The 15933-nt window shown below is 44.3% G+C and overlaps 1 protein-coding gene across 20 annotated transcripts in view; it reads left to right on the forward strand.

Annotated features, from left to right (window-relative positions):
- ANKDD1A (ankyrin repeat and death domain containing 1A) overlaps positions 1–15933 on the forward strand; it is a 63604-nt gene that overhangs the window by 40154 nt on the left and 7517 nt on the right. For 12 of the 20 annotated variants that reach the window (XM_063795142.1, XM_063795136.1, XM_063795139.1 and 9 more), the window contains 5 exons: positions 7564–7662; positions 8587–8685; positions 9756–9851; positions 12529–12718; positions 14967–15098. In XM_063795142.1, the coding sequence (XP_063651212.1) occupies positions 7564–7662; positions 8587–8685; positions 9756–9851; positions 12529–12718; positions 14967–15098 (616 nt within the window). Of the gene's footprint in view, positions 1–7563; positions 7663–8586; positions 8686–9755; positions 9852–12528; positions 12719–14966; positions 15374–15933 lie in introns of those variants that run through there. The other 8 variants (XM_063795134.1, XM_063795140.1, XM_009429341.5 and 5 more) reach the window with 1 other exon arrangement.

Below are 15933 nucleotides of genomic sequence, written 5' to 3' on the forward strand. Positions count from 1 at the left end.
CACTGTGCCAAGCCTAGGCATTGGGTTTTACTATTAATCTTTTATGTTGCCTATCTGTCCACTTAATTGTTAATCTTTTTCCTGTTATACATTTGGTCCACACACAGGAACCGTATAATCTTTTGGTTAAAACACAGACTTTGGGAGTGCAGTGGTTCACACCTGTAATCTCAGCACTATGGGAGGCCGAGGCTGGAGTATTGCTTGATCTCAGGACTTCAAGACCAGCCTGGGTAACCCAGGGAGATCCATCTCTACAGCATTTTTTTTGAAAAACTGGCTGGTCATGGTGGTGTACACATGTAGTCCTAGCTACTTGGGAGGCTGAGGCTAAAGGACTGCTTGAGCCCAGGAAGTTGAGGCCACAGTGAGCCATGATCACACCACTGCACTCCAGCCTGGGCAAGAGCGAGACTCTGTCTCAAAAAAAAAAAAAAATTGAGTTGGGCATGGTGGCGTGAGCCTGTAATCCCAGCACTTTGGGAGGCCAAGGTGAGCAGATTGCTTGAGGCTAGGAGTTCGAGACCAGCCTGGGCAACATGGCAAAACCCCATCTCTATAAAAATATAGAAAATTAGCCAGGTGTGGCCGGGTACAGTGGCTCACACCTGGAATCCCAGCACTTTGGGAGGCCGAGGCGGGCGGATCACGAGGTCAGGAGATCGAGACTATCCTGGATAACATGGTGAAACCCCATCTCTACTAAAAATACAAAAAATTAGCCGGGCTTTGTGTCAGGCGCCTGTAGTCCCAGCTACTCAGGAGGCTGAGGCAGGAGAATGCCATGAACCCGGGAGGCAGAGCTTGCAGTGAGCTGAGATTGCACCACTGCACTCCAGCCTGGGCGACAGAGCAAGACTCTGCCTCAAAAAAAAAAAAAGAAAATTAGTCAGGCATGGTGGTGTATCCCTGTAATCCCAGCTACTTGGGAGGCTGAGGCACGAGAATCACTTGAACCCAGGAGGCAGAAGTTGCAGTGAGCCAAGATCGCTCCACTGCACTCCAGCCTGGGCAACAGAGTGAGACTGTCTCAAAAAGAAAAAAAAAAAGTAGTGGGAGTTTCAAATGGTAACTATCTTTCTAGAAGGCAAGTTGACAATAACTATCAAGCTGAATTAAATAATTAAAATTTAAAAACAAGAGGCTTTGGTGTTAGGCCTGGCTTTGTATGCTGGTACTACAAACTGAATAACCCTGGGCAAGCTGCTTTGACCTATTTGGGCCCGTTTCCTTACCTATAAGTACTATTATTATTATTTCCATTACATAAACAAGGAAACATCTATGGTTTAAATCAGAAAGGGGTCATTTCTTACAGCTAAAACAAGTACTATATTTAAACTTATTATAAAAACAACATTACACAATTCATTGGAATATAGAGAAGAAAGGCATCCTTGATTCCAAAGCCCTAGAAAAGCAAGGAGTTTTTTTTAATGCCCTCCCATTTTCCCCCATGTAAATAGTATCATCTCCAGCTAGAAAGAATTCAGGCTGAATGCTTACTTGTTTCTGCCCATCAAGACACGAGAATCCTGATGCCAGCCCAGTGGTCAAACTAAGAAGTTTTCCTGTTACCCTCATTTAGTATGTTGTTTTCCTTTTCATTTTAGCTGTTTTTGCTGCCTATTTATTTAATTAATTGTGTCACTTTTATTTGTTGTATTTGCTTTGTTTTTAATACCAAAAGTAACTTGCTGGTAGTAACAGTGTCAAAAGACACATTCATAAAAAGTGAAGGTGTTGCCAGGTGCAGTGGCTCACACCTGTAATCCCAACACTTTGGAAGGCTGAGGTGGGAGGATCGCTTGAGTCCAGGAGTTCGAGACCAGCCTGGGCAGCATAGTGAGATCCCCGTATCCACAAAAAATTTAAAAATCAGCCAGGTATGGTGGTGGGTACCTGCCTATAGTCCCAGATCCTCTGGGGGCTGAAGTTGAAGGATCACTTGAGCCGAGGAGGTTGAGGCTGCAGTGAGCTGTGATCACACCACTGCATTCCAGCCTGGGTAACAGAGTGAGACCTTATCTCTAAAAAAAATTTTAAAACAATTCCCACAAATCATTACAAAGTTAAAAAACAAACAACACAAGAGAAAAATGGCCAAAGGTTATGAAGAGACATTTGGTAGAAAAGGAAACACAGAGGATTCTTAAGAGAAATGCAAATTAATACTACATGGAGATATAATTCTTCACTCATTAGGTTGGCAAAAATCCAAAAGTTTTGCCAAGTGGATTGACAAAGCTGTAGGGAAATAGGCACCTTCATATGTTACTGGAAGGAGTAGAAGTTGGTACAATCTGTTCAGAGGGTAATTTACCAATATGTATAAAACATACAAATACATGTGCCTTTGACTCAACAAATCTAGGAATTTATTTGACAGATATACTTCCACATGTATGGAATGATAATATGTACAAGGTTTTTGCTGCAATATCATTTGTAATAGCAAAATATTGAAACCCATGCTTAACTAGGAGACAATGTAATAAACTGTGGCCCATGCATGCAATGGAATACTATGTAACTATAAAAAAGAATGAGGATGGCCGGGCGCAGTGGCTCACGCCTGTAATCCCAGCACTTTGGGAGGCTGAGGCAGGTGGATCATGAGGTCAGGAGTTTGAGACCAGCCTGGCCAACATAGTGAAACCCCGTCTCTACTAAAAGTACAAAAAATTAGCCAGGTGTGGTGGCACACGCCTGTAGTCCCAGCTACTCAGGAGGCTGAGGCAGAAGAATCGCTTGAACTCAGGAAGCAGAGGTTGCAGTGAGCCGAGATTGTGCCACTGTACTCCAGCCTGGATGACAGTGAGACTCCGTCTCAAAAAAATAAATAAAAATAAAAATAAATAAATAAGAATGAGGACAGTTTTCAAAAAATGTACTTATATGGAAAGACCTTAAAGATATAGTTATGTGAACAAAGCAGGTGCAAATTCTCTACTACAAGGAACCAAGATTCTTTGGGAAAATGGCTAAGTCTAGGACTAGGGCAGGAAATACTAATATATAGGGTGAGTCTGGAGCATCTTGTAGTGCCAGAAAGTAAAGGAGCACTCCATTAAAAAACGATGATTAGGCTGTGTCAAAAGGACACGGGCCACCGGAGAGAGCTCCCAATGGTCAACTCTGAAACTACTTAAGCAATAAAATAAAGTAGTATTGGATTGTAATCCAAAGTATAAAAAAACTGTGCGTCCATACTGATATAAATAAATGATTGAATAAGTAAATGGAGGAGAATAAACAAATATCCCATGCGGAAGAATTTCAAATAATTTATGTAGATATCATGCTCTCAAGGAGGTGATGCAGAACCTCCCAACACCTTAAGTACAGGCTGTGCATAGTGACTTCCTGCCAGAAAGTGCAGTACGGGAAGGGGAAAAGAGTAACCTTACTCTGGGGAAATCTGACAAACACTACCTCAGCCAGGTGGTCAAGGCCAACATCAACAGTGATGAGTCATGTTGGCAGTATTTACCCTTGATAATGGTGTGATGAAAATGATACTTTATCTCTGTAATCCTCCCCCAAACTCCTAACCCCAGTCTAATTCTGAGAACAACAGCAGACAAATCCTGGTTAAGAGACATTCTACGAAATACTTGACAAGTAATTCTCAAAATGTCAAGGTCATCAAAAACAATGAAAGTCTGAGAAACCAGCACAGCCAAGAGGAGCATACGGAGACATGACAACTAAATATAATGTGGTATCCTGGATGGGATCCTGGAACAGAAAGGATATTAGGTAGAAACTAAGGGCCAGGCGCAGTGGCTCACGCCTGTAATCCCAGCACTTTGGGAGGCTGAGGTGAGTGGATCACTTGAGGTCAGAAGTTCAAGACCAGCCTGGCCAACATGGTGAAACCCCATCTTTACTCAAAAATTAGCCGGGTGTGGTGGTGGGCGCCTGTAATCCCAGCTATTTGGGAGGCTGAGGTAGGAGAATCACTTCAACTCAGGAGGCGGAGGTTGCAGTGAGCCGAGATCGCGCCACTGCACGCCAGCCTGGGCAACAGAGAGAGACTCCGTCTCAAAAAAAAAAAAAAAAAAGAAAGTGAAGACTCTGAATAGAGTATGGATTTTAAGTTCTAATAATCAATTGACATTGTCTCATTAATTATGACAAAAACATCATACTAATTAAGATGTTAACAGTAGAGGAAACTGGATGTGGGGTATGTGGGAACTCTGTTATCTTTGCAACTTTCACGTAAAACTAAATATATTCTAAAATAAAAGTTTAGGCTAGGCATGGTAGCTTGCACCTGTAATCCCAGCACTTTGGGAGGCTGAAGTAGAAGGATTGCTTGGCCCCAGGAGGTCAAGGCTGCAGTGAGCCATGATCTTGCCACTGCACTCCATCCTGGGTGACAGAACAAGATCCTGTCTGAAAACAAAAAAGACAGAAAAAGTTTATTAAAAACTGCAGAATAGGCCAGAAATGGTGGCTCACACTTGTAATTCCGGCACTTTGAGAAGTCGAGATGCGCTTGAGGTTAGGAGTTCAAGACCAGCCTGGGCAACAAAGCGAGACTGTCTCTACAAAAAAACTTTAAGATTAGCTGAGCTGGAGGCACGTGCCTGTAGTCCCTGTTCCTTCAGAGGCTGAGGCAGGAAGATCATATGAGCCCAAGGGTTTGAAGCTGCAGTCAACTATGATCACACACTGCGCTCCAACCTGCATGACAGATCAAGACCTTGGCTCTAAAAAAAAAAAGCAAAAAAATATAAAGCTGCAGAACAGTGTAATATGCTTCACAAAGAAGGGTGGGAAGACCATGAAAATATGCCCAGCTGATTTTTATTGAAGATGCAAAAGCAATTCAGTGGAGGAAGGTTTGATAGCCTTTTCAACAAATGGTACTGAAGCAACTGTACATCCACAGGCAAAAAAATGAGCCTCAACTAAAACCTCACACCTTATACAAAATTAACTCAAAATGGATCACAGACTTAAGTGTAAAACTATAAAGCTTTTAGAAAAAATATAAGGAGGAAAATTTTTGGATCTAGGGTTAGGCCAAAGAGTTCTTAGACTTGACACCAAAAACATGATCCATTGAAGCAAAAATTTGATTAATTGGACCTCATCAAAATTAAAAAATTTTGCTCTGCAAAGGATCTGTTAAGAGGATGAAAAAACAAGCTATGGACCAAGAGAAAAGATTTGCAAATCACATATCTTATAAAGGCTAGTGTCTAGAGTATATAAAGAGCTCTCAAAACTCAACAGTAAAAAAAAAAAAAAATGGGCAAAAGACATGAATAGACATTTCACTGAAGAGGATATACAGATGGCAAATAAGCACATGAAAAGATGTTTAACATCATTAGCTATTAGGGAAGTGTAAGTTAACATCACCATGATATACTACTTTTCAGAATGGTTAAAATTCACAAATTGTGACAAAAATATTTAACAGATGGGAGAGAGAGCTTTAGGTAAGAGGATCCTCTCCACCATCCATGGTGGGGATAGGATGATTGATTGATTGATTGATAGATAGATAGATAGATAGATTTTTTTTTTTGAGACAGAGTCTTGCTCTGTCGCCCAGGCTGGAGTGCAGTGGTGTGATCTTGGCTCACTGCAAGCTCCGCCTTCCGGGTTCACGCCATTCTCCTGCCTCAGCCTCCCGAGTAGCTGGGACTACAGGCACCCGCCACCAAGCCCGGCTAATTTTTTGTATTTTTTTTTTAGTAGAGATGGGGTTTCACCGTGTTAGCCAGGATGGTCTCGATCTCCTGACCTCGTGATCCGCCCACCTCGGCCTCCCAAAGTGCTGGGATTACAGGCATGAGCCACTGCACCTGGCCTAGATAGATAGATTTTTTAGAGACAAGGTCTCACTCTGTTGCCCAGGTTGGAGTGCAGTGGTAGGATCATGGCTCACTGCAGCCTCGTCCTCTTGGGTTCAAGCAATCCTCCTGCCTCAGCCTCCCAGGTAGCTGGAACTACAGGTGTGCACCACTATGCTCAGCTAATTTTGTTTTAAATTTTTTGTAGAGACAGGGTCCCACTATGTTGTCCAGGCTGATCTCGAACTCCTGGGCTCAAGTGGTCCTCCCACCTTAGCCTCCCAAAGTACTGGGATTACCGGTGTGAGCTACCACACCTGGCCTTGCCATTTCTTTATGTCTTCTTTTATATCCCTCAGTGATATTATATAGCTTTGGTTTACTTTTGTCTTATTCATTTCTAATTATATCCTTCATAGTTAGTTTATATTTTTTGGCTGTCATTGTGACTAGAATATCTTTTTTAAAATTATATCTCATTTCTTGTAAGCATTCAATACAAGAATGCTACTGAATAGTATTTTTGTCTTCTATATGACTTTATTCTACTAGGATTTTTGCGGGGGAGAGGTGTCCTAGTCCGTTTTGTGTTGCTATAACTGAATACCATAGACTGGGTGACTTATAAAGAATGGGGATTTATTTAGCTCATTGTTCTGGAGGCTGGGAAGTCCTAGAGCATGGTACCAGCATCTTGTAAGGGCCTTCCTGCTGTGTTGTGACATGATGGGAGGCATCACACGGTAAGACAGAGCAACTGTGCTAGCTCTGTGTAACTATACAATTACATGTCTACAAATAATTTTTTGTTCAAATCTTCTTTTCTAATATTGATAACACTCCATACCCACTGGCCTAAACTAGTAATGGCAATAATGGGCATTTTTGTTGTATGCGTGTGTGTATTCTGTTCTGTAACCCTTTTATAGCTCAATACATGAGGATGTTTTCTACTATAAGTATTAGTTTCTAGTATCAATTTTATTGGTCTTGTACTATTCCACAGTATGTGTGTCACTATATCACCTAGAGAGGGGGGAGTATCCCCTCTTTGTCATTTACTCAGGGAGCCACAGGAGACTATTGGGGATGGTGTCTTCCACTGTTGAAGGAGAGTTGGACTTGGAGTGAGATATCTTTTCTGGTCCCAGCTGGCTCTCTCATTCATTCATTTTCTACACAAATAGTTGTCAGGTACTAGGTACCTAGGTACTGGGGGTGGGGACGTGGTGGGAGTAGAAAGTCCAATAAGACATAGTTCCTATTAGCTAAGTATCCTTGGGTAAGTCACTTAAGTTTTCTGAACTTCAGTGTTTCTGTTTGTAAGATGAAGATACTAATAAGAACACCATCCCTATATACTTCCTAGGTTGATGTGTGGATTAAATGAGATGTCAGAGAATCTTAAGGTATTGTTGCTAGGAGGGACCATGGCAAACATCACTTGCCAGATGAAGAGTAGCAGAGAAGGGAAATGACTTGCCCGAGGTCACATAGTGAGTTCCTGACATAGCAGGGTCTCACCCTTGGGTCTTCAGACCCTCACCCATCTAGAGGATCAGTTTGGGGCTCCAGGAATTCAAGCTTTGGGACCATAATTGCCTAAGGCCACCCATGTCATCCAAGAAGCTAAAAGGGCCAAACCCAGAAGCACTATACTCTTCCCTCCTCCTGTCCCCAGCACCAGCCTGCAGCTGGGCAGTCCTGGGAGGGACTGGTCGATTGATCCGTGTATCTCCTTCCACAGCAGGGTGCCTCTCCTCTGCACCTCGCTGTGAGGCACAACTTCCCTGCCTTGGTCTGGCTCCTCATCAACTCCGACAGTGACGTGAATGCCATGGACAATGTAAGTGGCTACAGAGACCTTCCGGGCCCCAGGGAGCTTCTGGAAACCCTCCCAGGCTGGCAGGCTTGGCTGTGGTCTCCTAGCATGGCCCAGAGTTGAGGAATCGCTTTTTTTTTTTTTTTTTTTTTTAGCTTTTAGAAAGTAATCTAAATAGTTGCTGAAGGGAATATCATTTTGTTCATCATTCCCCTCTTTTGAACATTTTGGGTGCTCCCAAGTTTTGGCCACGGTCTATAACATTGCAGTGAACATCTTTTTACATTCAACCTTTTCCTTTCATTGCTTTTTTTCCTTAGGGAACATTCCCAGGGCAGGGGTGACTGAGGCAGTCTTGTGTAACAAGAGGCCTCTGAGTCCTGAGGCTGTGATCAGTAAAGCCCTTTTAAATCCTGTCCCCACAATCTACCCACCAACCATATAATTCTCAGTACCAGCAAGGGCATGGCTCACAGAGCCACTGGGAGCCGAAAGCAATTTGGCAGAATATGTCATATACCTTTAAATGATATGTATGAGCACTGCTGGGAACTCAGCCTTGAGAAACATATTAAAAGCTCATGCACAGAGATATTTACTGCAGTATTATTTATCAGTCTTCAATTTGAAAATGGCCTAAATATTTAATAATAGGGAAGTGGTTAGGTAAATTATGGCACAGACAAAAATAGGCTAGTATGGAGTTATCAAAAATGGCGTTTATCAGAGTTTATAGTACACAAAAAGTGTCATGTTGGGGTAAAAAAAATAAGATGTAAAATGTACATATAAGATGATCTCATGTATGTAAAACCAACAAACTGAAAACATTCTGCATTAAAGAAAAGACTAGAAGAAATATACTAGGATCATTGTGGGGGCTGACTTAGGGTAGTGGGCCACCCCTACATGCTTTTCACTTACCTGTTCCCTTGGCTTCTCCCCTAGAGGCAGCAGACGCCCCTTCACCTGGCTGCAGAGCACGCCTGGCAGGACATAGCAGAGATGCTCCTCATTGCTGGGGTTGACTTAAACCTGAGAGATAAGGTACCTCTGCTTACAACCCACCTCGCTTCAGGCTTTCATGGCTCCCCCTTTGCCAGAGACCCTGCTACGAATGCCCCCTCCCTCCTCCCTCTCAGGGTGTTCAAGGACTGTCATCCTTTCTATACCAGCTCAAATGCAGCCTCCTCCAGGAAGCCTTCCTGACCTTCCACCACCTTCCCCTCTCTCTACTAAGGTCCTTCAGCCTTGGCCCACCCCCCTCTGGTATAGGCCTGTGAAATGATTGCTTTCTTCTTTATGGCCCCCATCAGACTGTGACCTCCTGAGTCACCTGGTAGGGTTCGGAAGTAGACGAATACCACAGTACTGCCCAACAACCCCCATATGTGGGACAGGGTTTGGGGAAGCTTCCCAGCTCATTAGGACAGCTACGTCCACAGGTGCTAGTGGTCTCAGAAGAGCCAAAGACTTGGTATGAGGCTGGGAGGTCACAGGCGTATGAGGGGAGGGGCACCTGCACATGTGACTCAGCGAGGCCAGCCTAGGATGGTGTGGGGTAGAGCTGGGGGGCAGGATCAGATCCTGAAGCTGGACCTAGGAGGGGGCCCCCTGCTTTGAGCTAGGCCCCATGGCAGCTGGCCAGATGTGAAGGGGAGCTTCCCATCTCACTGCAGGTCTGTGGAGGTAACTGTCTGGGAGGCCTGGAGAAAAGGAGGCCTGACGGGAGGTGGGCAAAAGGCAAAAGTGACATGATAAACCCAAGCCCCCATCTCTGGGCTCTGATTTCTTCATCTGAAAAGTGGGTGGGAACCCCTATTTCACAGGAGATGTTGAAGAGTTAATGAGGGCTGAGTTTCATAAGCTCTAGAGCTTCCTAATTTCTAAAGAAACACAAGAGGTGGTCGTTGGAATTACGTATTGCTATTGCTTTATTCTATTTGTGACTTTTCCATATCCCCGTCATGCCCAGAAAACCAGAAAACCTTTCTGCTCTCAGCGTAGACTGCTGGAAAGCACTTCCTGTGGGCAGGAGGGTTTGTCCTCAGTGCTAGAAACCCTTGTGTACCCCTCCTGTAGAAACTCTGGCTTCTCTTCTTGCCTCTTAATTGCAGCAGGGAAAAACCGCCCTGGCAGTGGCCGCCCGCAGCAACCATGTCAGCCTGGTGGACATGATCATAAAAGCTGATCGTTTCTACAGATGGGAGAAGGTACGGAGGCCTCACGCTTGATCTTTCCTCATTGGAAAGGGAGTGATTTTGGCTCCAGATGGAGCTGGCTTTGAACCCTAGGCCTGACCAATTCTGGGTCCCTCGGTCTCCAAGCGGGTGATGATCACCACCTTGTATATTGCCACAGTTGTTTGTGAGGATCTGGTGAAGGGCAAGTGTCCAAACAGGCTGAAACAAGGCAGACTGAGGTCCATGCCAGCGTGGAGATACTGCTGGACACTGCTGTAGCTTCCAGCTGATGAATGCATGCATGCATGAATGCATACAGACGTGTGAAAAAGAGAGGGCAGGTGGTTCCATCTTACGCCATCTCCAGGTGATTGAACTGCTGCTTGGGATGCTATGCTCAGGCAACTTTCTGAGCCAGAAGTAAGTGTGTTGCGATTCATTAGTAGTGTCTCCTGTGGACTTGGGACAGAAGAGTGGCAGAATATTTGCTATTCCAGTTAGCAAATGGAGGTAGGGAGTTTTTTGGTGTCCTTGGGGCTTGTTTTTATATACAGAAGATAATTTTGCATTTACTTCAGTTTTCAAAGTTAATACAGATGGTCCCCGATTACAATGGTTCAGCTTATGATTTTTCTACTTTATGATGGCACAAAAGTGATACACATTAAGTTGAAACCATACTTTGAGTACCTGTACAGCCATGCTGTTTTTCACTTCAATATAGTATTCACTAAATGACATGAGATATTCAGCACTTTATTATAAAACTGGCTTTGTGTTTGATGATTTGCTCCACTATAAAGTAATGTAAGTGTACTAAGCACATGTAAGGTAGGCTAAGCTAAACTATTGATGGTGTGTAGGTTAGAGGGATTAAATGCATTTTCAACTTTTATATATATATATATATATATATATATATATATATATATATATGAACCTTTTTTTTTTTTTGAGACGGAGTCTCACTCTGTCACCCAGGCTGGAGTGCAGTGGTGCGATCTCAGCTTGCCACAACCTCTGCCTACTGGGTTCAAGCGATTCTCCTGTCTTAGCCTCCCAAGTAGCTGGGACTACAGGTGTGTGCCACCATGCCCAGCTAATTTTTTGTATTTTTAATAGAGATGGGGTTTCACTATGTTGGCCAGGATGGTCTCAATCTTCTCACCTTGTGATCCGCCCACCTCAGCCTCCCAAAGTGCTGGGATTACAGGTGTGAACCACCATGCCTGGCCGAATTATGATATTTTTATCAAGACATAACCCCATCATAAGTTGAGGGGCATCTGTGTTGAATCTGCTAAGTTACAAATTTAAAAACCTAGTTTTTCTTAAACTTTAAAATTCATTTTATAAATCTTATTATTCTATTTATACAACTAGTAAATTTTTCCTGTCAGTTTCAAGGAAGTCTTTTGAGTAATGTTGGGTCCCAAGTTTAAACTTAGTTAAACTAACTTAAACATTGAAACTGAATAAATAAACTTAATATAACAGATTTTCTTTTTAAGCACTTCAAATGCTTCTTAAATTCTTAAATTATCCTAATAAGACCATTAACTTAAACCTATAAATAATCTCAAATATCTTAAACATTCCAATGTGGTTTACAAACTTAGTAAACTTCTTATCCCTTTCAAATAAAAATCACTGTTTCAGAATCAATTGGTAGATAAATTTCAGTAGGAATCATAAGATGTTCTCCCACTGATATGCTAGACTCCCTTAAACATGACAACCCCTTTACATACAACAGATTATTCCTAAATATAATCCCAAAATGTTAATACTGAGGGTTGGACTAGCCGATTCATCTCTGTGCTGAGTACTAAGCCACTTCAGGCTTTACAGGTCCTCACCACTAAGGCAGTGGCTGCATGTCAGAATCACAAATCCCCCCTGGACCCCTAGGCCAATTCAGGTAGAATCTCTGAGGTAGGGGCCAGACATCAGTGGTTCTTAAAGTTCCCAGATTGTCTCAATGTGCAGATGGGGCTGAAAACACTGCCCCAGGGGACCAGTTTTTAATACCCCAGGTGAGAACCAAGCTTCACCTCACAGTGATTGCCAGAGACTGTTGACCATGACATAAGCTTTGGAATTGCAGACACCAGGATGATTTTTTTCACCCTGAACTTAACAACCAGAACTCTGCATCCATTCCCTTTAGAGGGCCTTAGGCTTCTGTGGGCATCATTTATGCTATGACAGAATTCTTTAGTAACCTCTAATTTCATTGCCTGCTTTGCTAGAAAGGATTTTGTAATCCCACCCTTTACTACCCCTTGTGATTCAGCAAATCCGATTCTTGCCCTGCCTGGTTTTGGCCAAAGCTTCGGAGTACTTCTGCTGACACCCATGCTATAAGAACACAGGAAAGAGAGGCAGGTGACCGGAGGAATCTGGAAAGGCTCCCTGGAAGTAGCACATGGGTGGTCTTTTGACTATGATAATGAGGTTGAGGGGCAGGAAGGTGAGCAGAGGAATTCCGGGTGGAAGAACAGTGGGAGCAACTTGGGTTCCAGAGGTCAAGGCAAGGCATGGAGTGAGAAACCAGAAGAGAGGACATTAAGCCCCTGGCCCTTGCTGACTCCAGCTCCCAGGCACCCCAGCAGAGGTGGTAGGAGGGTCATAGGGGCCTTGGCTCGGCACTGCCCGTCTGGGATCATGAGGGAGAGCTTCTGCACTTTTGGGATCTGCCCCACAGGACCACCCCAGTGATCCCTCTGGGAAGAGCTTGTCCTTTAAGCAGGACCATCGGCAGGAAACACAGCAGCTCCGTTCTGTGCTGTGGCGGCTGGCCTCCAGGTATCTGCAGCCCCGTGAGTGGAAGAAGCTGGCATATTCCTGGGAGTTCACGGAGGCGCATGTCGATGCCATCGAGCAACAGTGGACAGGTACCACCTTGCCTCTCCTCGCCCTAAGCAACCATTGGGCAGAGGGGTGGGACACCTGAAATGTGTTCAGTTTTCTGTGCTTCTGGTGAAAGGGCCTGTGCAACCCACAGCCTGGTCCCACACTGTGCAACACACCTGGTGCTCTGTCCCTCCTCCAGGCCTCTGCACAGGGTGCACACTCTGCCTCTCCCCATTGATTGTGAATTTCACATTCTTCACCAATCAGCCCAAACTGATACCCACTGTTTACACCTAAACTAAAACCATTCTTGGTAAAAAGAAGAGGGCCTGCTGTTGTCACTATTATTCAACATCTATATGGAAATTTTGGCCCTGGTACTAAGGTGTGAAAAGGAAATAGAAATAAGGAGTGTAAATATTGTAAAGGAAGAGAGAGACTTATTGATTTCAGATGGAATACTTAATATACATAGGACGTCCAGAGGAATCAACTAAAAAAAATCTTAGAATTAATCAAATAATTCAAGGAAATGGCTAAATATAGAAAATATACTAACACCACAGAACTCCTATGAACCACGGCTAAATGGGCAAAAAATATATAGAGAGAATCTTTTAAAAGAGATTCCATTTACAATGGTGTGTGTGTTTCATCTGGAAAACCTAAAAGACAAGTATAGATGACACATATGAATAAAACAATAATGGTTCAACTATAAAAGACGACTTGTGTAAACGGAATGACATTCTGTATTTGTGGCAAGAAAAAGTATCAAATAAATATCAGTTTTTCTCCAATTAGATTAAAACTTTGATCTAATTTTAATCAAAATAGGTTTTTGAAACTTGACTGAAGTATTCTACAATTTGTCTGGAAGAATAAACAGGGATATAAAAGTGAACATTCTGGGGGAAAACAATAAAGGGGATGTAACCCAAGCAGACTTAGCCTTTTATAAAGCCAAAATAAAATTTAACATAAAGAGATACCTGGATCAGGCATAAGTGGCTCCCACCTGTAATCTCAGCACTTTGGGAGGCCAAGGTGGGCAGATCACCTGAGGTTAGGAGTTTGAGACCAGCCTGGCCAACATGGTGAAGCCCCCGTCTCTACTAAAAATACAAAAATTAGCCGGGCGTGATGGTCGGCTCCTGTAATCCCAGCTGCTCGACAGGCTGAGGTTTAAGAATCGCTTGAACCCGGGACACAGAGTTTGCAGTGAGCCGAGATCCCACCACTACACTCCAGCCTGGGGGACAGAGTGAGACTCTGTCTCCCAAAGGAAAAAAAAAAGATTCCTGGCACAAAAATATGCAAATTGACATTTGCATATCAATTTGGGATAGAGCAGAGTTCAAAAGTAAACGCTGCTACGGATAAGAACTTTGATAAAGAAGCACTTGTACATTACAGTGGCGGGGGCAGAGATAGTTAATAAATGGTGTTTAGACTGCTGGGTCAAGCGGAAGTGCCACCACACCAAGGGCAGTACCGTGAGGACATGCCTGCTGAGGGCCCCAAGAGGGGCACGGAAGGTCAGAGGGGCGAATGGAGTGACCTGGACCTGATGGACGTGGCCCAGCATCTGTCTGTTTCCACAGCACTGGAGAGCCAGCTGAATCACAGCCAGCTGAATAACATGTTAACCCCATGCCGTGTGGGCAATTATTTTCCAAACATGGTTGTATGTTGGAACCACCTGGGAAACTTTGAAACCGTTAAATGCCTAGGCTGCACCCAGTCCCAGGTACATGAGAATCTCTGGGGGTGACATGGGCCCTAGGTGTTTCCAAGGAGCAGCTGAGTCTGAGAACCACTGGTGCAGGGGAAAGAGCATGGCCAGCTCCATCTCTGACTAAGCTGTATTCTCCTCTGTAAATTAGGACCACTATCATGCAAGACACAGATTATTTTGAGCAGCCAGAGAGGTGAAGTATACAATTTGTGCATCATGGTACCACAACGATGAATGTCAATTCTTTCTCCATTCAGAGTGACACCAATAGAGTGCATAGTGGGTGTTCAGGAGAAGGCCTGGGGCTGGGGAGGTTCTAGAGACCAAGACACAAACCCTTCCCACCCCATCTGAGAGGCTGCTCCTCCACTCCCCTTACCTATCTCCAGGCTGAGCTTGGCTGGAGCATGGAGAAGGGCCTTGGAGGCTTTTGGCCTCTTTCCCACCTGGGCATGTTCAGGAGGCGGTGCAGGGTGGCATAGACAGGCGCTCTGGTCAAGTGGCCCCATTGGCTCCTTCTCCCTCTCTCTCTTCTCCCTCACTGTTCTCAGGCACCAGGAGCTATCAGGAGCACGGCCACCGAATGCTGCTCATTTGGCTGCATGGCGTGGCCACGGCTGGTGAGAACCCCAGCAAAGCGCTGTTCGAGGGCCTCGTGGCCATTGGCAGGAGGGACCTGGCTGGTAAGAGTGTACTCTGCTGGGCTTCTTCTCAGGAGCTGGGTGGCCCCCACTGGAATGCAGCAGGGCCCTCCAAGGGCTGCTCAGACAAGAATGCTGTGATGCTGGCTCTAGGCCTTCCAGATTCCTACCCCTAGCCCTGCCCTCTTTTCCCTTGGGCAAACTACAGTGCCTCCTGGCCCTGGTTTCCCCATCTGTGCAATGAGGGTGTTGGCCCAAACTGAACCCTGTGACCTTCACAGTCCCGGAGCCAGTGATGCTGTCCATAATCTCTTCCTTACCAGCCCTCTATACCTTGACATTTTTTTTTCCGCTTTGGAATAAGCCTGGAACCACCTCCAGACTTCTTTTTTCACAAACATTAAGACATAGGAGCCAAAACTGACTTAATATGAGTTGAACCAGTCAAATCTGGTCAAATAAACCTTCTGAGGTCATCACAACTTTTTTGAGTATGCCAATCTCAAAAGCCTGATTTGGGATTCAGAGTGTTCTGTGGAATCATCAGACAAGCAGGATAGAAGGTTCTAGTACTAATCCCTCATTAAAAACAAAATCAGCTCATGATGAAAAAGCCTTAAACGCTGTGATACCCACTGACGTGGTACATAATGGGGCAACCACAGAATGGGGCACTAGGCAGTCACTGATAGTTGTGAAGTCTCCATTAGTTATGAGGCAACAAAGAAAACCACTCCTGACATATTTCTAGTATATTGCTGAGGGAAATGTTTCTAGCATATTATTGAGGGAAAAAAAGGAAAGGACCCCCACCCCCGATAGCTGCTATAGGCAAGGTGGAAAAGCTAAGACTCATTTCAGGGTAGAGAGATTAGGG

The sequence above is a fragment of the Pan troglodytes genome, chromosome 16 (assembly GCF_028858775.2).
Source record: "Pan troglodytes isolate AG18354 chromosome 16, NHGRI_mPanTro3-v2.0_pri, whole genome shotgun sequence".
Classification (NCBI taxonomy): domain Eukaryota; kingdom Metazoa; phylum Chordata; class Mammalia; order Primates; family Hominidae; genus Pan; species Pan troglodytes.